Raw genomic sequence first — 24514 nt, forward strand, 5'->3', positions numbered from 1 at the left:
TGTTTACATTGTCTAGCTCTACTTGCACCACTTGGCTCTTACCTCTACCCTCGTCTAAATTTAGCTTCTCTTTATCTGTAGAAGCTTTAAGCATGAATGCTTCATCAAATACTGCATCCCTACTTATCACCATCTTCCTTGCCTCTGGATCCCAAAACTTGTATCCCTTTACACCTTTAACATAGCCTAGAAAAATGCATTTTCTTGATTTCGGATCAAGTTTGGATCGCTGATCACTAGATACATGCACATACACCGGACAACCAAATACTCTCAATTCAGAATAATCAACTTCATTACCTGTCCAAACTTCCTCTGCAACTTTCCCATCTAGTGCTGCTCGTGGTGATCTGTTTATGACATGATATGCCATGTTCACTGCTTCTGCCCAAAAACTCTTCGAGAGCCCTGCGTTCAGCCTCAAACATCTTGCCCGTTCTGCAATTGTTCTGTTCATCCTTTCCGCAACACCATTCTGTTGCAGTGTCTTGCGAATTGTATAGTGCCGCTGAATACCATGCTCCTCACAAAATCTCAGAAACTGTGAATCTGTATACCCTGTACCGTTATCTATCCTCAGATACTTAATTTTTCTGCCCATCTGGTTCTCTACTTCTGCTTTCCATAATTTGAACTTGGCAAAGGCTTCAGACTTGTGCTTCATGAAATATACCCAAACTTTTCTAGAGAAGTCATCAATGAAAGTAATAAAATACTGATATCCATCTTTAGACAACTCCCTCACTGGTCCCCAAACATCTGAGTGCACATAATCAAGAATGCCCTCTGACTTGTGCTTTCCCATCTTGAAGTGTACTCTGGACTATTTTCCAAGTACACAAAATTTGCAGAAATTCAGCTTGCATGATTTTACCCCCTTCAACAAATTCCTCTTGTGAAGCTCAACCATGCCACGTTCTCCTATATGCCCCAGTCGCATATGCCATAGAAGAGTGTCATCTGACTCAGATTCTACTGTAGCAACTCCACCTACAACTGTATCCCTGAGTAGTTTATAGATATTCCCTTGTAGATATTCCCTGCTAATTTTTGACCCTTCATCACAATCATAGCCCCTTTCTTCACTGTTAGAGCCCCGCGCTCTGACTTATAAGAGTAACCATTTTTGTCTAAAGTGCCTAAAGAAATTAGATTCTTTTTCAACTCAGGTACATGCCTAACATTTTCCAAGGTCCTTATCACACCATCGAACATTTTAAATTTTATGGACCCCATTCCAATGACCTTACATGATGCATCATTACCCATCAGAACAGATCCAAAATTACCAGAATGATATGAATGAAACAAATCCCGATGAGGACACGTGTGATATGAACAGGCTGAATCAAGTACCCAACAGTCATTTTATTTTACAGAATTACCTGCAGAGACTGATAACATGTCTCCATCTCCAAAATCCGAGTCTCCTTCTGCAGCACTAGCTGAGTTTGAGGACCCATCACCTTTCCTTTCATCACTCTGCTTCTTATTCGGACAGTCTCTCTTAAAGTGGCCCATCTGATGGAATTGGTAGCACTTCACCTTTTTCTTATTTTAATTTCTAGATTTTGATCTTGTGTTCCCTCTAAAAGAAACACCCTTGTCCTTCCTTCTCCCACGATCCTGGTGGCCCTTTACGATCAACCCTTCACCCTGTGAAGTTTAACCAGTACGCAGTTTCTGCTGGTTGTAGGCTAACAGGGCTGATGTGACTTCCTCCAATTTGAGTCCCTTTACCCCACGTCAACGTGGTCACCAGATGGTCGTACGAAGGAGGCAGTGAGCACAACAAAATCATTACCTTATCTTCATCATCAAACTTGATTTCAAGTCGCAATATATCGCTGATGATTTGATTGAACACTGGTGTGTTGAATCAGATCCGTACCCTCCAACATCTTCAGCCCGTACAGCCGCTGCTTTAGATGCAGCTTGTTCGTGAGAGACTTCGACATATAACGACTCTCCAATTTCTCCCAAACCTCCGCTGGAGACTCAACATCCATGACGTGATACATGATTTCATCCGCCAAACAAAGCCAAATTGTACCAATTGCTCGCGCCTCGAGCTTTTCCCAATCAGCATCTGACGTACCCTCTAGTTTCTTCGCAGATAGTGCCTTCATCATCCCTTGCTGCGCCAACAAATCTTTCACCCTTCGCAGATAGTGCCTTCATCATCCCTTGCTGCGCCAACAAATCTTTCACCCTTCGCTGCCATAATCCGAAGTTCCCAGATCCGTCAAACTTCATCACATCAAATTTTGCAATCGAAGAACTCGCCATCTGAACCTAGCTCTGATACCAGTTGTTGGATTTTATGTGCAATATTAAAGAGATGAAAACGAAAATCAACACAAGAATTTTACGTAGTTCGGTGGTGTGCCTACGTCCACGAGAGCGAAGCGGAGATTTCTTTATTCAGTTGTGAAAAATAGGGTTACAACATATTATTTATACTAACCCTAGCCTGGGCCCATATAAAACTTTAAGGCCCGTACAGAAAATACCCCTGTACCGTACCCCCAACCCATTCAGCGTCCCTAACAACCAGACAGTAAATTAAACCCGCGCAAGGCCGATGCCGTCGCTCCGCTCCGTGCCGACATCAGCCCATTTGATCCAAGGCCTATGTTCTACTCTAGATGAGCCACATGCACAACAAAAAGAAAGATCGTACACCTTGGTCGGTTCAAATATTTGAGATTGATATTCAGTTTTAGTTGTTGTCACCTGATTGCTTATGTTATTTGAACAGGAAGAAAGATCGCCCTCCTTGGTAAAGAAGTTGCAGTCTATTTCGCCGGTGTCAAGTTCTCTCAGCCGAGAAGAAATGATGGAATATTAGACTGATAATTATATTTAGTTTGCAATTTTAATTCATATTTTAGGAAACATAATTAAGTTTGATTTAGTTTCTTTTATTATATATTTCTACTTAGAATAAAATCTTTTAAAACCCTGTATAAAGGGGCTTATGCGATGTAATTCAAACAACCCTTGGTTATGAAATAAATTGTATTTCTCCCCTCTTCTTGTCTCTTTTTCCCTCCTTTCTGCTCTTCTCTCCCCTTCCCCTTCTCATATAAATGTCTCATGGCAGCCGGTATCACATACACAATCAAATTTATCACTTAGGGTCAGCTTTATTTAGAAGATTGCATTCTGCATATGTCCATGTGTATACAAATGTCTATAAACTTCATAGTTCATACTAGAAGTCCTATCTGAATATTTTAATTTCCTCCAGTTAAAACAAGAATTTTCAGATGTCAATAGAGACGGTAGCTTTATTTAGAAGATTGCATTCTGCATATGTCCATGTGTATACAAATGTCTATAAACTTCATAGTTCATACTAGAAGTCCTATCTGAATATTTTAATTTCCTCCAGTTAAAACAAGAATTTTCAGATGTCAATAGAGACGGTGGGGGAACGGTGGCCAGTGCCTGTAAATCCACAATTGGTCCTTCATAGGAATTACAGACGTTGAACCCTTTTCTAGAATTGCATCCTTTTTGGTACCACAAATACAATACTAATGACAAACTGGAGCCCCACCAGGTAGCGGAGAGTTGTTTCGACAAAAACCCAGCATACAATCTAATTTCACAAGACAACCTCCCCTCTTGCATGGGTACCATTCTGCACCTATACCCCTTCCTAGACCCAACAATGGCTGAACCCTCTCACGCTGCATACACCACATATTACTTCAAATACTTAACATTCCTGAGATTTTCACCATACATTAAGTATAGAAGTTATTGGGTAATTATTAAATAATGCAGAATTACACTACCTTGTGTGCCTGTAAATGAAAAAAGTACTCACAATGAAAGGAACAGGAGCGTCAAGAAAATCAAGCATCTTCCCTGGCAGAATCTGCAGAGGAATTAAAACGGAAAAGTAGAAAGAATTGCAGATGTGAGCAGAAAATCTTGCTTTAACAGTCACAATCAATAATAATAATAACAGTCACAATCAATAATAATAACTAAAAAACTAAGAATAACTAGAATCAGGAAACCGGATAACTGAACCAGGACATATGCCAACCTTCGAATCCAACCATCTGTGGCCATCTAGAGAACCTCAGATGGTATTCACAGCAAAAGTTCAAAAATCAGAAATATTAATGTTCAGAGCGGTAAAGTGTGGATGAATTATAATCTTACACTTGGAATTTGGAACCATTGAATTTGGTTTTGGCTAAAGAAATCGTAATAATAATAATAGAATAAAATCATTTAAAATCTAACCAAACTTTTAACTTAGAAAATTTCAAGGCTTATGTAGGAAAAATGGAAATAATATAAATTATAGATTGTAATTTTAAGTTAATTGGTAGGGTGAATTACTTAATTAGCAGATTTTATTTTCCTTTTTTTCTCCTCTGTGTAATATAGATAAGATGTATTGGTGATGTAAATATTCATTGAGAAATATATCAAATTTTCCCCGTTCATATGGTATCAGAGCCACGGCTCTTCTAATTTGCCAAATCCATGGCGGAATTCCCCACCAACAACAGGGAATCAACCACCTCTGAAACATCTCACTTCAAGGCAAAGGCCATACCCTCAATCGGCTCCAATGGCTTCGAAAATTCCTCCTTCCAACTTGAATGGGAGAAACTTTCGAGAATGGGCCCAATTCATAAAATTGGTAATTGACGGAAAGTGGAAGCTAGGATATCTTACCGGCGAGACATGTAAACCAACAGATGCAGCCCTCCTTCAAAAGTGGAAATCTGAAAATTCCATGGTGACTGCTTGGCTCGTGAATCCTATGAAGCCGTCAATAGGGAAGACATATATTTTCCTTCCAACCGCCAAAGATGTCTGGGACGCTGTGAAGGAAACCTACTCTGATTCTGAAGATTCATCACACATCTTTGAAATCAAGACTCGATTATGGCAGGCAAGACACGGACCTCGAGATGTTACTGATTATTACATGGAGATGGTTACACTCTAGAAGGAATTAGACCTAAGTCTCGAAGAAGAATGGACGTGCTCGTAGGATAGTGCACTGTACAAGAAAAAATAGGAGAATGAAAGGTTCTTCGAGTTTCTTGCGGGATTGAATCGAGAGTTGGATGATGTTAGAAGCAGAATACTGGGTCGACACCACCATTGCCGACTTGTGAGGTCTTTGCTGAAGTTCGAGGAGAAGCTTGCCGGCTAGTAATGTTGAAAGAGACCTCGAGATCGTCTGGGTCTTCTGGAAAGATATCGGCCCTGAGTGTGAAGGATAATGGGCCTTATAATATTAAATCAATTGGGCCTGGGCCTTTAGGTTCTGGGTCTGGAACATTAAAATCAAATGGATTAGAAGTTATTGGGCCTTCCATTGTAAATGGAGCATTGGGCCTATCAACAAAAGGAGTTCCAAATGGGCCAACCCAAAAAGGAGGACGACCTTGGTGTGAACATTGTCGCAAGTCAGGGCACAGAGAAGATATATGTTGGGAAATTCATGGGAAGCCCACCAATTGGAAACCAAGACAAAATATTAAGAGTCGAGGATAACAAGCTGAGACAAAAAGCCCTATCTCTTCAAGCGGTGCATTCAATTCCGATCAAATGAAACAACTTTATCAGATGTTCTCTAGCCTTCAAACATTCGGTTAGCCTTCCTTTAAAAGTCATTCTAGTTTGCTAGCCCACAAAGGTAACTTTCTAAAAGCTTCACACAGCTCAAAATTTAAAACTCCTTGGATTATTGACTCCGGTGCGTCCGATCACATGACGGACTCGTACCACCTATTCTCATCATACTCAACCTGCACTGGAAATGTTAAGGTGAAAATTGCAGACGGATCACTCTCATCCATTCCAGGAGAAGGAAGTATCCAAATATCAGAAACCATCACCCTAGAATCTGTCCTCCATGTTCCTAATTTATCTTGTAACTTGTAATCTATTGGTCAGCTAACAAAAACTTCCAACTGCTCGGCTAATTTTTTTCATCTTATTCCATCTTTCATGACCTTTCATCGGGGAAGACGATTGGCAGTGCTAAAGAGTGTGAGGGATTGTACTACTTCAAGGAAGCTAATGTGAGTAAACTAGGTCAACTTACAATTTGTAACTCTGCATCTACCTCTAGGGATAGTGAAATTATGTTATGGCACTATAGAATGGGTCATCCCAATTTTCCATACTTAAAACGTGTACTTCCCTCCGTTTTCTTGAATAGAACTGCAAGTGAATTTCAATGTGAAAGTTGCGAATTTGCAAAACATCAGCGAACAGTTTTCCCAAGTTCCACATACAAACCATCTAAATCATTTGCTATGATTCATAGTAATTTATAGGGACCCTCTTGAAATCCTAATCGCACCCATACAAAATGGTTCGTCACATTTATTGATGATCACACTCGGGTATGCTGGGTTTATCTACTTCAAGACAAAACTAATGTCCGTTTAGTATTTATAAATTTTCACTCAATTATCCAAACCCAATTTCAAACACAACTTCAAATACTACGCACTGACAACGACATAGAATACTTAAACGCCACTTTATAAGACTATCTAAAAAGACATGAAATAGTTCATCAAAATTCATGTGTCAACACTCCCCAACAAAATGGGATTGCTGAACGAAAAAATACACATCTTCTTGAAGTTGCTCGTGCCTTAATGTTCACTACAAATATGCCAAAAACATTCTGGGGTGATGCAATTCTCACATCGACATATCTAATCAATCGAATGCCCAGTTGTACCCTTTCCTTCGACATATCTATCCAACGATTCCAAAAATACTTTCCCACTTCCCGTCTTACCTCTAATCTACCTCTAAAAGTGTTTGGAAGTACTACCTTCGTTCATGTTCACTCCTATCATCGTAACAAACTCGAACCACATGCAATCAAGTGTGTGTTTATTAGGCACTCACCAAATGAAAAGGGATATAAATGCTATGATCCGTCTACACAAAAGGTCTTTGTCAGCCTAGATGTCACTTTCTTCGAGAACCTACCATATTTCCAAAAACCTTCTCTTTAGGGGGAGAATTCGATGGAAGATCGGTTCTTGAATAGGGAATTCTTAGATTTTGATCTTACCCCTAATGACCTAATTCAGAACCCGTCACTCTACTTTCTAATGTGTCATACACAAAAGGAAACTTGAACTTATGGGGAGAGGTTGAAAAACAAAGTGACAAGGAGATATTAGTTTACACAAGAAAGTCTAAATCGAAGCATGAAGAGATTCCCACACTTGAGGCACCAAGAGAGTCAGAACCGATGATTGGACCTGATGAGAACCCTTCCAATGAGTGTAGAAATCCAGATAATGATCTACCGATTGTTCTCAGAAAACAAACATAGTCATGTACTCTCCATCCTATTTCAAAATTCATTTTGTATAAAGCTCTATCTATTAGATTTCAGGCTTTGACGACTAACCTTGACAAAACAAAAATCCCAAAAAATATCCAAGAGACTTTGGAATCACCCATAGGGAAAGAGGCACTAATGGAAGAGATGAAATCTCTAAAGAAAAATGAAACTTGAGAAGTGGTAAACCTACCGAAAGGAAGCAGATTTGTGGGATGCAAATGGGTCTTCAATGTGAAGTACAAGGCCGATGGGACAATAGAACGCTATAAAGCTCGTCTAGTAGCAAAATGGTACACACAAACCTATGGCTTCGACTACACAGAAACATTTGCACCGGTAGCAAAATTAAACATAGTTCGTGTTCTCCTATCCCTAGCCGTTAATCTAGACTGGCCTCTTCAACAACTGGATATCAAGAACGCATTCCTGAATGGAGAACTAGAAAAAGAAGTCTATATGACAGTACCTCCGGGCTTTAATAACAAAAATGATGAAAATCAAGTGTGTAAACTTAAGAAATCTCTATACGGTCCCAAACAGTCATCAAGGGCATGGTTTGATAGATTTGCAAAGGTATTAAAAGCTCAAGGATACCAGCAAGGACAGTCTAATCATACTCTGTTCTTCCAACAATCGAGAGATGGGGCTAAGACAATCCTAATTGTGTGTGTTGATGATATAATCCTAACCGGGGACAACATGGCCGAAATGGAAAGATTGAAGAAGTGTTTAGCTAACGAATTTGAGGTGAAAGACCTGGGGCAAATGCAGTATTTTTTGGGTATGGAGATTGCAAGATCAAAGAAGGGTATTAGTGTTAAATACTTGATCTATTAGCTGAAACTGGTATGCTAGGATGCAAACCTAGCGACACACCTATCGAGGCAAGAAAAATGACAGAGGACACAGGGAACTCATTTGAAACAGATAGATACCAAAGACTAGTTGGTAAATTAATCTATCTCTCTCACACCAGACCTGACATTGCGTTTGCAGTAAGCAGGGTTACTCAACATATGCACACTCCCAAAGAGGTTCATCTAGAAGCAGTATACAAAATCTTTAAATACCTCAAAGGTACATCAAGGAAAGGATTACTGTTCGAAAAAAATAAAAGGAAAGGAATAGAAGTATTCATTGATGCAGACTAGGGTGGATCAGTTGATGATAGAAGATCTACCACTGGCTATTGCACGTTTGTTTGGGGAAATTTAGTAACCTGGAGAAGTAAAAAACAAAATGTTGTGGCTAGAAGTAGTGCCGAAGCTGAATTTAGAGCCGCAGCACAAGGAATATGTGAAGGTCTATGGTTAAAGAAACTTTTGGAAGAATTGAATGTAGAAATAGAATTTTCGATCAAACTCTATTGTGATAACAAAGCAGCCATCAACATTTCTCTAAATCCAGTACAACATGACAGGACCAAACATATAGAGGTGGACAAGATAAAATGGATGATGGGATTATCTGTATGACATGTACCTACAAAGGAACAAACTGCAGATATCTTTACCAAGGGATTGTCTCAACACACGTTTGATGACCTCAACTGCAAGTTGAACGTGATCAATAGCTACAGTCCAATTTGAGGAGGAGTGTAGGAAGAATGGAAATAATATAAATTATAGATTGTAATTTTAAGTCAATTGGTAGGGTGAATTACTTCCTTAATTAGCAGATTTTATTTTCCTTTTTTTCTCCCCTTTGTGTCATATAAATGAGATGTATTGGTGATGTAAATATTCATTGAGAAATATATCAAATTTTCCCTGTTCATATGGTATCAGAGATTTCAAGGCTTATCATAATCGTCTAGTCATGACAATCATCTAATGTCTTGGAATTTGGAAGTGAGAAGAAATATACTGGAAGTCATAAAACTTACTGGAAGAAATAAACTTTGCCATTCAAATGGACGAATGATGGGGATAAGAGACAACACTATAGCTGATAGAATGCCCTATAGAGATAGAAAGCATGTAGTTAGCCCCCTCAGTTGAAGAAAACAATTCCAATCATTTAATATAGTTCCATGAACAAACTTACTAGATTTGGGCACAACACGACCACTTGTTTTTCCAATAACACACCAGTAACCAATGCCAAAACCTGAACAACGTCACATTCATCAAACTCCAAACATTGCATGGACAACAATCAATTATCAGATTCAATGCACAAATAGAAATAATATATAAATTAGATTGCGTACTGATTCATAAAATTTGAAAAAATCATATGATGGAGAATGAGAAATGAAGATTTTTTTATAGAAACAGAACATGTTAACAAATAAATTCCTATTGAATTTGGAAAATTCTGTACCTTTCAAACTCAAATTTGTCCATAGCATGGCTGAATTCAAATTTCTCAATTCCAACAGCTAAATTTAAGCAATGGGTTCCTTTTCTATAAGTTAAACTTTATTTTTCATTCATATATAGCTTAGAAAAGAAAATATATCTCCAATAATAATTTCCCAAGCATGATTATATGAAAAAAAGGGAGGCGAAGTCTGAAGGGGAAGTATTGCACCCAGCCAGACAAATAATCCATCATGCTACTCCAAATACTGAGAATTGCATCTACCGCTTCACAGTTTCATAAAGTTCACTATCTTCTTACAGAACCAAGCACTTGTCAAGGATATGGAGTTCCCAGTGCAGTAAAACAATTTGGAGGCAAAATGTAAACACAGTAACTAGGTGTGTTATAAAGAAACGATGCAAATTTAGCAGAAACTGGCATCATGAACTCGAATACATGTGTACAAGTGATTGCCATCTTTCTTTACAAGTAGCATCACCAGAATCTTTAAGTATCTGAATCTATTAACACTTCAACCAAGGTTCAGCAGCCCTAATTTTGTTACCATATTTCGAAGGGTATTTTCTTATCAGACAAAGTAAATGATCATGAAAAACAATAAATTATCTTAGTGTGGTGAGAAGATAAACAAATAAGAAGCACAACTAGCAAAGTTAAAAGACATTACAGTTTCAAGGGAAAGAACTCGACATGTTGTAGCGATTGTCCATATAGCGAGTGAAACAGCTTCCTCAGCCGTTGCCAGTTTTAGCTTGACCTTCAAAATTTAAATGTATCAGTTACACTGCGTTCATCCTTCTACAGGCAAGTACCCCTGAAACTAGTAACTAACTCGTCCAACCTCAGCAGCTTCCTTGGAATCTTCAAGATTGAGATCTAGATACTTCTCATCCACTCCGAGGCCAGAAATTGGAGGTCGTTGATACTCAATGGCCTGTAGATGCTCCAGTGGCTGATAAATAATTACGCTTCCCCTCGGTGGAAGATTCATAGAATGATAACCACAAATTATCTGTAGTAAATCATTTTTATTCTCCTGTCATAGAGGTCAGAAAGAGAGATAGGAAGTGAGAAAGAAAATCTGAAAAAATAGAAATCCGAGTACCATTTAAGTTATTGGAAATAAATTTATGAACTCACCCTTGCCCATTCCAATATAATCTTATCCCCCAAATCTTTATCGCGGTTAAAGTAGATTTCATCATCATCATCCTCTGACGCAATAGATCTAGCTGAACTGCCAAAAGAAAATTAAATATTTACATAAAAAACAGCCATATAATTTTGTTAAAAGGCACATCCATGCGAGCAACAAGTCCAAATGCAGTGTTATGTAAACTGGACTAAGCTCACTGTAACTGTAGAAGAAGCTAATATAAAAAGGAAATCAAATATTCTACAACCTGAATATGGACTCAAAACTTCCGAGACGCTCCAATGTGTGGTTCCTTGGGCAGACATCGGGCCCAGCCTGTGGAGGGTGGCCATTGTCATCAACTTTGTATATCCCTTCTACAAACTGATTTTCTAAGGAATCAGGGGTACAATCCCCAAAATAATGCATATTTTTTCCGTCATCCTTATCCAAGTCTCTCACTTCACCTTGATCTAATGTCCCACTGGCAGTACCACTGCCAGAAGAACCTATCTCCCATCTTGATGATGGGACCTTGTCATCTGCTATAATACCTGCTGCAGCAGCAGTAAGGACCATTGCGCTGTCAACAGGTATTGCTGAAGCCATCCAGTCTGTGTCATTTTCCATACAAGGGGAGTCACTAGTTCCAGATGGTGAAGGTACATGATCGGAAAGAGACATTTCTGTTACAAACTGTGTTATCCGATTCAGACGCTCCTGCGCAATGATGCTGCACATGCAATCAATTGTATGTGTGCACATAATTTTCCATAAAAAGGAATGACAAAAGAAATATTAGAGTTAATCAAGAGGACATTCAATCAGCATATTAAAGAGATCAAAATTATTAATGAAACTAATGTTGACCTGTTCAATATCTCATAGTGTAACTCAAAGAAAGGCACTCTTGTTAAGATACAATAACAGCGAGCTGCAGAAGCCAAAAACCGACTGCAGCCAACAAGTGATTGGGAAAGGGGCGATGAAACTCCAGAACCAGCAGGTGGTCTCTGAACAAATTCTTGTACGTGCAAGCAAACACCATAAAGTGTTGCGTTGTCTGCCACCTATGAAAAGGCAAAAGAATGTTTTTGGCCAAACAAGTTAACATATGTACCAAAGCATGCAAATTGAATCAAATAGTACCTTTTCGGTTTGAGGGAGTGGCAGGGGAGTGAGAAGAAGCAGATTTGCATGTATGTGAAAAGTAAATGAAGCATTTCTGCTTAAGAGCCAGTCTAAGGTATGTAGAAAAAGAATGTTATTTCTCAAGAACACACAAGCATAAGGTGTCCGAGAAGTAAAAGAAACATCTTCCTTTCACAAAATGCCAGTTCAAGGAATCTTGTGATGAATATAGTAACTTCATAATAATTGAAGATTTTAGAGAGGAAAACTCTAATTTTTATTCACTTATTTACAAAGAAATAAACTAGGACATTTATAGGAAATCCCTTACTACAAGCTGTCACTAGATCTCTTTAATTTTAGCTACAGTTGGAACAAATGGAGAGAATCGCTCTTTTATTTAAATAGAAAAACAAATCAACATAAAATCAGAAACTGATTAGGAACAAATTTTGGAATTCCATACTTCCCCTCTAGCTGGGGAATAGATGTCAATCATTCCCAGCTTAGATGTAAATTCTTCAAACTTTATTCTTGGAAGGGCTTTTGTCAGAATGTCAGCAACCTGAATATGTGTAGAGATGTAGACCAAGTTTAGTATCCCTTCTTCTACTTTTTCTTTAATGAAGTGACGGTCTAATTCTACATGCTTAGTCCTATCATGATGAACGGGATTTTTAGCAATACTGATTGCAGCCAAATTGTCACGGAGTACCTTTATTGGCTCTTTTGTTGAGATTTTTAACTCGTCTAGTAATCTTTTTAGCCATATTCCTTCATATATACTCTGAGTTAATGCCCTAAATTCTGCTTCGACACTACTCCTTGCAACAACAGATTGCTTCTTGCTACACCAAGTGACCAAGTTACCCCATACATAAGTGCAATAACCTGTGGTTGATCTCTTGTCTGTAATGGAACCTGCCCAATCTGCATCTGAGTAGACTTCAACTTCCTTACTCCTTCCTTTCTGAAAGAAAAGTCCTTTACTAGGAGTCCTTTTCAAGTATCGAAGAATTCGATAAACTGCTTCAAGATGTTCTTCATCGGGTTTGTTCATGAATTGGCTTACAACACTAACTAGAAAACCTATGTCAGGTCTTGTGTGAGATAGATAGATGAGTTTTCCTACAAGTCGTTGATATCTTCCTTTGTCAACTGGAGGACTTTCTTCCTTAAACCCAATTTTATAATTTGATTCCATAGGAGTGTTAGCGTGCTTGCATCCTAACATTCCAGTTTCTTTCAATAGATCCAAGATGTACTTACGTTGGGAAACAACTATTCCTTTCTTTGAACGCGCCACCTCCATGCCTAGAAAGTATTTAAGTTTTCCTAGGTCTTTGATGTCAAATTCTTTAGCAAGAACCTCCTTTAAATAGTTTATTCCTTCTATATAATCTCCTATCATAATAATGTCGTCTACATAGACGATGAGGATGGAAATCTTCCCACTAGAAGAGAATTTTGTGAACAGGGTATGATCAGCTTGTCCCTGGGAATACCCATACTTTTTTACTGCTTTTGAGAACTTATCAAACCACGCTCTAAAAGATTGCTTGAGACCATACAATGATTTTTGAAGCTTGCAAACCTTGTTAACATTATTTTCTGTCTCAAAGCCGGGTGGAATTTTCTTGTACACTTCATCTTCCAAATCGCCATTGAGAAAAGCATTTTTTACGTCCAATTAATGGAGGGGCCAATCTAGATTGGCTGCCAAAGATAGTAATACCCGTACAGTATTGAGTTGGCAACAGGAGCAAAAGTCTCTTGGTAGTATATGCCATATGTTTGAGTGAAACCTTTAGCAACAAGCCTTACTTTGTATCGATTTATACTTCCATCTGGATTATACTTGAGAGTAAAAATCCACTTGCATCCCACTAGTTGTTTCCCTTCTGGTAAATTTGAAAGTTCCCAAGTTCCATTTCTTTTTAGAGTATTGATTTCTTCTCCAATGGCAGCCTTCCATTCTGGTTTCCCTAGAGCATCATGAACACTGTGTGGTATTTCTACACTGGACAGATTAGTGACAAATGCTCGATATTCTGTGATAAACCATCATAAGATACAAAATTGCAGATAGGATGCAGAGTACATGATCTCACACCTTTCCTTATTGCAATAGGAACATCAAGATCATTATTGACAGTAATATCAGTTGCAGTTTCAGTTTCATAAGAAATATTACCTGGACTATTTCGAACCAGATTGGATTCATGGTTTTCCATAGGAAGTGTGTGGGTCTTTCGGGTCTTTTAATCCTTGAATAAACACATAGCTCTTTGTCAACTGCAGGTTTAGAATGGATTGGGATGACACACTCATGGTTACTGGGCAAATTATGTTTTGTTTCCGAAGGAATGAAGTTGGTGATTGGCTCGACTTCTGATGGGATGGAGGTGTTTGGTCTGACTTCTAATGGAATAGAGGTATTGGGCTCAACTTCAGATGGAGAGGTGTTTGGTCTAATTTTTGATGAAATGGAGGTAATGGGCTCAGCTTTAGATAGAGAGGTGTCTATATCAAATAAAAAATTACATTCTTGTACAGATGAGTTCTCTCCCTAAATGTGAATTTTTGGGTAATATGATTGGTTTTCAAAAAAGGTGACATCCATAGAAGTATAAAATTTTCTAGTGATGGGTGAATAACATTTGTAGCATGTTTTAGTGGGAGAGTAACCAAGAAAAATACATTTGATGGCCTTCGGGTCAAGTTTGCTTCGGTGTTGCTCATGAATATGTACAAATGCTTGACAACCAAATATTTTTAATGGTATGGATGACGTTATTCGTGAATCTGGATAGGAAAGGAGAAGGTTTTGACAAGGTGTTTGGAAGTTTAGAACTCTTGATGACATTCTATTGATGAGGAATGTGGCTATGAGGGCCGCTTCTCCCCAAAATTGTTTAGGGACATTTGTAGTGAACATAATAGATCTAGCCACTTCTAGAATATGTCTATTTTTCCTTTCTGCTAACCCATTTTGTTGGGGTGTGTCGACACATGAGCTTTGATGAATTATCCCATTCCTATCAAGATACTCGCCAAGTATAGAATTGAAATAGTCTTTGGCATTATCGGTTCTAAACACTTTTATTTTTGTTTGGAATTGAGTTTGGATCATGCTAGCAAAATTTTTAAAGATAGGGCCAACCTCTGATTTTTCTTTCATTAGGTATATCCAAGTTATCCTAGTATGATCATCAATAAATAACACAAACCACCGAGTGCCTGTGATATTTTTGACTCAAGACGGTCCCCATATGTCACAATGAATGATTGAGAAAGGCTGGGAAGTTTTGTACCCTTGGATTGGATAGTGATTTTTCACATGTTTGGAGAGTTGACACACTTCACATTGAAAGAACTCGGCATTGCTATTATGAAATAATGTAGGAAATAACCTTTTTAAATACAAGAAATTGGGATGACCTAATCAATAGTGCCACAACATGATTGCGCTATTTTTATTAGACAAATTTTGATAAACAGAAAGCGACATACTACTTGCAGTTTGAGCTTGTTTAGGATTATTAGGACTTTTGAGGAGATAGAGCCCTGCACATTCCTTAGCATTGTCAATCATCCTCTTTGATTCCAATTCCTAAAATTCACAATGATCGGAGGAAAAATTAGCGATACATTTCAGGTCCTTGGTAAGCTTGCTAATGGACAATAGATTGCAAGTCAGATTTGGAACCAAGAGAACTGAATTTAGAGTTAAGTTATCTGCAATAATAACAGATCCAATTCCAGCAACCTTAGATAATGATCCATCAGCAATTCGAACCATAAAATTCTTAGAAGTTGGGGCATATTTGTGAAACAGATTAGCATTACCAGTCATGTGATCCGATGCACCGGAGTCAACAATCCATGAGCTGTTTTTCTCCATTTGAGTACTCAAAGCAGTTGAAAAGTTACCTGTTTGAGCAACAGATCCAGAAACTGTGGAATTGGGAAGAGAAGAGGATTGTTAACTAATCAATTTCTTCAGTAACTCAATTTGCTCAATACTAAAAAGGTCGGTATCTGGTGCAGGTTTTTCTCCTCCAGTGGACATGAAGCCACGGCTTTCAACAGCTACTTTCGATTTCCAGTCAGCCAGCTTTCCATGTAGTTTCCAGCAAGTGTCCCTTGTGTGTCCTAGTTTCCTGCAGTGGTCACACCAGGGTCTTCCTCCTCTTCTTTGACGGCTGTTATCATTTGGTAAATTATTTGCATGGCTTGCCATAAGAGTAGAACTCTCACTCAGGTTTGGTGAGACTTGGTTTCCCATCATAATCTTCTTTCTGCTTTCCTCTCTTCTGACCTCAGAAAATACTCCTCTGATCGGAGGAATTGGCTTCATTCCTAGGACTCTTCCTCTTACTTCATCCAGATTTTTATCAAGACCAAATAAGAATTTGAAAATTCTGTCCTTATCGACAATCTTTTTGTACTTGAGACTACATTCTGACATTCTGAACAGCCAAGTTTAGCATCATCAAAAAGGTCTAGTTGCTACCAGTATCTATTTAAAGTATTAAAATATTGTGTAACAGTAAGTTCCCCTTGACGGAGATCATTTAGGATACCTTTTATCTCAAATAATTCAGAAGTGTTTTCATTATCTGAGTAGGTTTCCTTAGCTGCATCCCAGATTTCCTTAGCGGTCTTATAGTACATGAAGTCCTCTCCGATTTCTTTGGTCATGGAATTGATTAACCATGACATCACCATGCTGTTTTCTGACTCCCAGACCTTATATTTTGGATCTTCCATCGAAGGTGTAGGCCTTGCCCTAGTTATGAAATCATCTTTTCCCTTCCCACAGATGAATAGCATGATTGAGTGACTCCATTGGAGGTAATTATTTTCACTCAGCTTATGCCCAGTGATAGGCATAACAAAGCTATCAGATTCGCCATTAATGTTGGAAGGGGTGTCTTCTTGGTTGGAAGTTACATCAATTGAGGAGGAAGTGGCTCGAATTGCCATTCCGATTTTTACCATTTCAATGGATACAGATCAAGCTCTGATACCATGAAGATTTTAGAGAGGAAAACTCTAATTTTTATTCACTTATTTACAAAGAAATAAACTGGGACATTTATAGGAAATCCCTGACTACAAGCTGTCCCTAGATCTCCTTAATTTTAACTACAGTTGGAACAAATGGAGAGAATCACTCTTTTATTTAAATAGAAAAACAAATCAACATAAAATTAAAACTGATTAGGAACAAATTCTGGAATTCCATAATAATAATCAGTCATACGTGGTCTTGGTGTGCATTTTAACTGAAAAAACCTAGATCACATCACATATAAATGCAACTCCTTGTCAAACTACTGCTTCATGGTTTAGCTTTCCAGTCTTAGAATGTCAAAAATGTGGTCAGCGTTTTGCTTTTGACATAATTAAAATAGAAACAGAATGCAAGGAGGATTCTGAAGAAAATCTGACCTACATTTAATGACATCACCTACGAAGAGAGTTGCATTATACTCCACCATCAAGATAAGTTTCTTTCAGATTCTAAAAGTACACACCTCATTCCATTTAAAGAATGCTCTTTACTTATATACTAGTGTAGTCTTGTTATTTTAGGCAACATAAGAACTTATAACATCGAAAATTCAAAACAACTAGACTGACTAAAGATCAGACATCCAACGCCATCTCCTTAATACAGAACATTTCTTCGACACAATGGCACTAATGCAAACAAATTGGTTTGCCACGAGATAACTAGAGGAAATCATTAACAATCTCAGTTCTTTGTCTCAATCATTACTTGTGTTAATATTTACTCAAACCGTGTACAAGTCCATAAAAAAATTTAGCCTAGTAAACTTTGATTGACACAACATCTTAATTACCTAATAACCATGACGACGACAAAAAAGTAATTTTATTCTTAATAAATTTAGACGCAGCTAATTCCCTATAAAACCAGGAAAAATTTCCCAACAATTCTGATTAGCATTGAACATAATCTTCATTATCGCAGTTCAAAAACACATAACCAAATGTCCAAAGTCCATTAAACTGGTTCCCAACAAGCTTGTGCTTCATCCAGTTATTAAATGAATCAATTTATGAGTCAAAAAGTTGATCCTGTGGACCATTTACAGAATATTTTGCACAGTGCACAAGTTTTGCATAGCCCAGAGCATTTCACTTCATAAAAGTTTGTTTCAACATCACTCCAATTAAAACCCTAATCCCTGTCGCTAGGACTCAATTATATGTTTATGAGTCAAAAAGTTGATCCTGTGGACCATTTACAGAATATTTTGCACAGTGCACAAGTTTTGCATAGCCCTAAGCATTTCACCTCATAAATGTTCTTTCAACATCACTCCAATTAAAACCCTAATCCCTGTCACTAGGACTCAGTTACATGTGGGTGTCCGTCTGTTAGTCAACCAAGGATGCGATCAAATTCATGACCTAGGCATAGGGGAAAGATAGTATTAATTATTTTCACAAGGGTATGTGGAGACATTATTTGTGGAAACATTATCGCCAGGGTACACAAATAAGACCCAAGAAAAATTGACTATGAGAAAATACAATGAGATAAGAAATCTTCAAATTAGTTGACTAGAATTGACCAAAATGCCCATATTGATCAATAATTTCTAATAGATGCATTCACAAGCTGAAGAAAGCTTTGAAGCTGTCCCCCAAAATTCTCTAGGCACCTAAAAGGAGCACCAGGTCAAGGCTTGTCGTTTGAAAATGGAGTCATTACAGCTTGAAGTTGTGCCAGCAGAGAAGACATTCTCAAAAGCAGCATATATATATAAAGCAAGGGCTGGTACCCAATATCCATATCTACATAAGGTGTCAGTCTTCAGAGTACCAAGAATACAAAGATCACCCAATGAATTTAAGGGGAGGGGAGCAAGCAGAATACATCACAACGTAAAAAGTTAAACTACATTTTCATGTCATGAAAGGATATGCAAGAGAATCAAACCATCAATATGTAAGATTTATGAAAATATCAATGTACGAGGGACTTATTGGGCTTAAAGAAAAGCAACACGGAATCTCAGACAGAGAAATCATAATGGACTTACCTTAAGCGAAAATATAAACGATAAATCATCTCGAGATAAGTGCTCCTGAAGACAAAGTACCATAAATATTATAAGTTCAAAGGAGGAGGAGGAGGAGGAGGAGAAAAGGGGAGAAAAGATGAGACAATTCTTTTCTTTTTCACTTCCTCTTTCTCTTTTAGGGCATTCAGAAAGTATTTGTTCAAACCATAATATAAGTATGAAACTGACAGAAGTATATCAACTTCCAGGTCTCTGTGGTGAAAGGAGGATAAATAGAATGGATACATAAAAAATTTCTGCATACCTGTCCATAGACAAGCTCATTCAAGTCACTTAATGATGGCGTCCTTTCCGGTATGCGTGCCTAAATTGAACAGTGAAGAAGTTAGAATGAGGTAATGAAGATGAAATCTTTTGGCATAGTAGATGTATTTTACATAATATTATAAGTTTATGCCAATGCCCGATGAAGAACAGCAAGTTTCCAAAGTAGAACAAGTTAACCAAACCACCAAGAATTAAAATTCATTAGTCATAATAACGTGGTGTGAAGCTACATTCCAGCAAGGTATATCAGGAATATTAGTGTACCATAAAGTAAATAACTCGTCAAACCAACAACAGTATTAGTAGTACCCATTAGGATGCCTCAATACTGGGGAGTTTTTTTCTCTTCTGATAAATGTCAGTTTCTTATACAATGGACACGGTGTGCAAGACAAAGATGATCACAGAATGTTTAAAGCTAGAGTAAACACATTAACAACATTTGAGTAGCAAAAGAAACCTAAGCCCCAACCTCCATGCTACCACTAATTATCCATCCCAATAACACACTGACATAGAAATTGTAGAATTGGTGATATGCACTAACATCTATGGAACAAGGGGACTTTTTTTATTGCACAAAACAGCATATTTTACGCTCGGGAAAAAACAGAAAGGTCAACATTGTTTGGAGGCATCAAACAATTCTTAATGGAAACTTAAGAAGAAAGTTGTTCACTGTGGGCTGTGTTGCTCGAACTCAGGTATGGGTATCAGGCTTTGGTTCTTTTTCTTCTTAAATCTAGAAAAAAGGGACAAAAGGATCCAAAATTTAGATACAGATACAAAAGTACGTCTTTAAACATAAAATTAATTTACTTTTTATGTAAAAATAAAATATAATTTTAAATATATTTATTTTTATTTCTTATGAAAAAGTCAAAACTCTTTTTAATTGTAAACACAAAATGTAAAATTTATAATGGTAAAAAATGAAAATACAAAGATTAGTTCGATTAGAATGATTCTTCATGTCCACTTCTACTAATGAAACTAAAACCCTTTTTAATTGGAAACACAAAATATAAAAGTTATAATAGTAAAAAATGAAAATACAAAGACTAATTCAATAAGAATGATTCTTCATGTCCACTTCTACTAATGAAATTAATTTAAATTTCATTTCTAGTTCATTTGACTCCACCAATTAACTAAACCCTTTGTAAAGCATGAGCTTGACATATACTAACCTTAACACCTCCAGGAAAGCAAAACGCTGCCAAATCCTTAGGGCGCAAAGCCAGCTTCTCTCCTGGGGGATACTTAAAGAGTACCTGTAGAGAAATTGAAAATATTATCGTTCAAAATGGATGGTAAAATACTTCAGTTGAAATAAAGAGAAACTTTGTGTGAATGATGTTAAATTAATCAAACGATATCCCAAAAAGAAATAAATGCACACTTAAAATCCTGGAACAAGGATCAAGTTCACACCCAACACCATTTCCAGGAAAAAAAAATTAGCAACAGCTTAGAAAATTACTCTTTCATACATTACTACATGCTAAGAAAGGGCTGGGAACATGGCACCTCCAAAGAAATAAGTACACAAGTACAATAAACTAGTCTTATCCCTAATAAATTGAGGTCACCTACATAAATCCTTTTTTGCTTGGAAAAACTAGTTCTTCAATACATAATTTTTTTTTTTTTTTTTTTTTTATAGGAGTTCTTCAATACATAAAATTAGAGAATATAATGAGAAGTTGGCCGGTAAAACAGTTAACATCATTATAAAGCAACCAAACCTGAGGTTCCAATATTGGAAGTGTAGGTCGTCTATACTGCAGCATATTGAAATCAAGCATTTCAGTTCTTGCCATTTCCTGCTCCCATTTCTTCTTCTTGACAAATGCATCCTCAACTGCCTCAAGATTGGCATCTGGTTGAAGCCCAGCAATGATGAAGTGTTCAAAAAGTGAGGTGGGCTCCTTATATTTCTCAAGGTCCTACATGACAGACTCATCTGATGTAATTAATCCAACTACAGTAACCTCAATCTTCGGAAACAGCATCTAACGAACAATTAACAACAACATAAAGAATAACAATAAAACCATGAATGCGTGATATAGAGTACAACAGGGACGATAATTAGAAAAAGCAACATCACAATTTTCATAACCAATTTCGAAAATGGATATCAAAGCCAGCATTCATACATGTACTATTGAAATTTATAAAAAAAAGGAACTCCGGACTACGAAGATTTTGTTATATCAAATTAATGGAACCACTAATAACCAATAGATCGTAGTGTTACTGTGGAACACATCTTTATAAATTTCGAATTCAACAAAAAAAATTTAAGGATCATTATATGGTTGAAGAAAGACCATATTATGTCAGTGACAATAAACAAAAATCTGTAGGTTTAAATATGAATCTCGTGAAATGACAAAAGTACAATCGAGCTCACAGAAGCAGGAGGAAACTAAAAAAGAATGAAAGTATGTCAGCAAGATTGGATGAAACACTAATAGGGCGATTGGATGAAACACTAAACGGGCGAGAGAGTGGGAATAAACAGGAGTTTGAAAAGACAGAACGAATTCATATTAGAGAACGGTGTAGGTCTTATTTTCAGACGTAATCCTAAAACTTAATGTCATGTGAACCGAGAAGCATATTTTCACACCTATAATAATAAATCACAAGATAAACGAAAGAAAACTAAGGTTTCACCACCATGATGTTGCATACCAAGGTTTTGGAATGAAGCTGATACCACTGCCGTTTCTGATTTGCCAGAATTTCTGGATCAAAAGAAAAATGCTCGCTATCACGAGAACTGCAGTTACCCCAATGTAAAGCCCTTTGCATCTGAGACTTCCATTTCTGAAAATTACTACAGCTAGCATTACGCCCATAAAACGATGTCACTACTTCACTATGGGCACGCCTATGCCCAGGCATCAAGGGCGGCAGAGCATTCGAGTTCGTACAACCTGAAACATTACGCAATGCCGCACTTGATGCTCTCACTGCCTCTTCAGAGAGATGCTGTACCACCTCAATTGGTGACGCAGGCCTTGGCCACTCTTCTGGCATATCAGCATTTTCCTTCACATCCATTTCCATGGCCTAATTATAACAATGCTTACATTCATTCACACGCATCCCCTTAATCCGCAGTTCTGATAAAATTCATGAAGAACCCCGCATCTCAGGCTATAAACACAACAAGTAGATAAGTATTCTTCACCATGAAAAGAGGTATATGCTTTGAATATTTACACTAAATCCATCACCAATTAAGTTATATTATTCTCTGATCCTTGAATTTATAAAACACGGACCACCCTTTAGCGTTCATTATTTACAGATACAATGATTCCCCTGCAAGAAAGATTGCAAAACAAATAACAGAAATAATCAAAATGGCTACTTTTCAAACAAAATCATCATCCAATTTATCTCACTTTTTTCTTTCTAAATTTTTCAATAATGCATGAAAATTGTGCCAAAAATAAGAAATTTCAGAAATTTGCATATGCATTCGAGAATATAATTCAAAAACAGAAATAATCAAAATGACTACTTTTCAAACAAAATCATCATCCAATTTATCTCACTTTTTCTTTCTGAATTTTTCAATAATGCTTGAAAATTGTGCCAAAATTAAGAAATTTGCATGTGCATTCGAGAATATAATTCAAAAAATTGTGGGTTCTTCAATCTTCACAAATGCATGAAGAATTTAAAACCCTATTATAATTCCATTTATTGTACATGCTCAATCATTGATTAACGCATGAGATGTAATTTTTTTCCATGACACTATCGCAGATGATACAAACAGAGTAATGCATACAAAATAACAAAAATTGTGATCCGTGTACCGCTTCCAGCCGGCAGGCCGTGTTCTTTGTAATTTTTCGCTGTAATGGTTTTCGGTTCAATGCTTATGCGCGCGCGTGTGTGTATACGTGCGAGAGAAAGAGAAGGAGAAGGAGAAGCGAGGTGTGGGGTGGCGTGGGTTGGGCGAAGTGTCGGGTAAACAGGGGCATGCACAAGAGGAAGAGAGTCTTAGGACAGTGTAGGGTACATTTGACTCTTTTGGGTCAACCCAACATTGACGACCCCATCGTCCCGTTTCTAGAATTTTGTGAGGAAGTTAAATCCCGAAATGTGTCTCAACAGGTTAGGGAACAAGAGTTGTATATACACTGCGCCTACAATATATTTTTGTGCAAAATGTTCATACCTTTTATTTTTTAACAATTTTACTCTCATTTTCACCTTTCATTGCCGAAAAAAACCTTTCATCTACCCATCATCAAATACTCCGTTAATTTAATCAAGGTTAATTAGCACAAAATGTCTTCATCTTTTAACGTTTTTGTACAAAGCGTTTTTACCTTATATTTTTTGACACTTTCAGCTTTACCTTTACCTTTCATTATGGAAAAAGCTTCCATCCACCTATCGTTAAATACTTCGTTAAATCAATAAAAAATGCAATTTTTCTTTTCAAAAATCAAGGGGTGAGTGAAGTGCCCTACTTCTATCTCACGGGTAGTGGTAGTGTAGTTGGACTATTGATTCTGGTAAAGGAACCCTATCAAGTAAAGGCCAGGCGAGGAGTGATAGAATAGCAAGCAGGATCGCTTACCTTGATGCCTACAGCTCAATTAGTTTCCAGCGATAGCAAGAATCTGCAAAAATACAGCTCTTTTTTTTTTCTTTTTGTGTTGTTTTTGAATGGTATCACAGCTACCCAATTTTGTATTGACCATCTTCCCGCCTTCAAAGTTAATTATTCAAAATTAAAAGTAATATGAAAATAATTTATACAATTATTCCATTAAATAAATAAGAAATGACTTAAAGAACGCTATATTTCACGTCGAGAAGAATAATGACTACTGTAATATTGGATTACTCATTAAATTTGGAATGGTGGATGAAAAGATTGAATATGTGGTCGATAAGCTGAAAATATATATCCCCATTTGTGCTTATTAAGTGCGTAAATAAGGGTAAAATAAAAATAATAATGTCAAATGTGATGCTGTAAATATTATCAGATTTCAATGGTTAACGGCCCATCGCATATGAATGGAGAACTTGAACTGGACCTATTCTTTCTTTTTAGCATGAAATTGAACTTGTTATAACTATACTTACTTATTAATACATTCTACGTGTAACAACCCTATCTTT

At 37.2% G+C, this 24514-nt stretch overlaps 1 protein-coding gene across 6 annotated transcripts in view; it reads right to left on the bottom strand.

The window, feature by feature from the left end:
• Positions 1 to 23369, bottom strand: part of LOC111393326 — a 33928-nt gene extending 10559 nt beyond the window's left edge. For 2 of the 6 annotated variants that reach the window (XR_002702388.1, XR_002702389.1), the window contains exons 1-14: positions 23191 to 23369; positions 22052 to 22687; positions 21097 to 21297; positions 20539 to 20622; positions 19326 to 19385; positions 19040 to 19084; positions 11697 to 11896; positions 11095 to 11559; positions 10832 to 10928; positions 10533 to 10727; positions 10359 to 10448; positions 9410 to 9472; positions 9249 to 9323; positions 3839 to 3889 (exon numbers count right to left, since the gene is read on the bottom strand). Coding sequence is in view for 4 of the 6 variants with exons in the window: in XM_023018813.1 (XP_022874581.1) it covers positions 3839 to 3889; positions 9249 to 9323; positions 9410 to 9472; positions 10359 to 10448; positions 10533 to 10727; positions 10832 to 10928; positions 11095 to 11559; positions 11697 to 11896; positions 19040 to 19084; positions 19326 to 19385; positions 20539 to 20622; positions 21097 to 21297; positions 22052 to 22429 (2004 nt within the window). In the remaining 2 variants the exon portion in view is untranslated. Of the gene's footprint in view, positions 1 to 3838; positions 3890 to 9248; positions 9324 to 9409; positions 9473 to 10358; positions 10449 to 10532; positions 10728 to 10831; positions 10929 to 11094; positions 11560 to 11696; positions 11897 to 19039; positions 19085 to 19325; positions 19386 to 20538; positions 20623 to 21096; positions 21298 to 22051; positions 22688 to 23162 lie in introns of all 6 variants that reach the window. The other 4 variants (XM_023018813.1, XM_023018814.1, XM_023018811.1 and 1 more) reach the window with 4 other exon arrangements.
• Between the last annotated feature and the right edge of the window lie 1145 nt (positions 23370 to 24514).

Source organism: Olea europaea, chromosome 4 (genome assembly GCF_002742605.1).
Source record: "Olea europaea var. sylvestris chromosome 4, O_europaea_v1, whole genome shotgun sequence".
NCBI lineage: Eukaryota > Viridiplantae > Streptophyta > Magnoliopsida > Lamiales > Oleaceae > Olea > Olea europaea.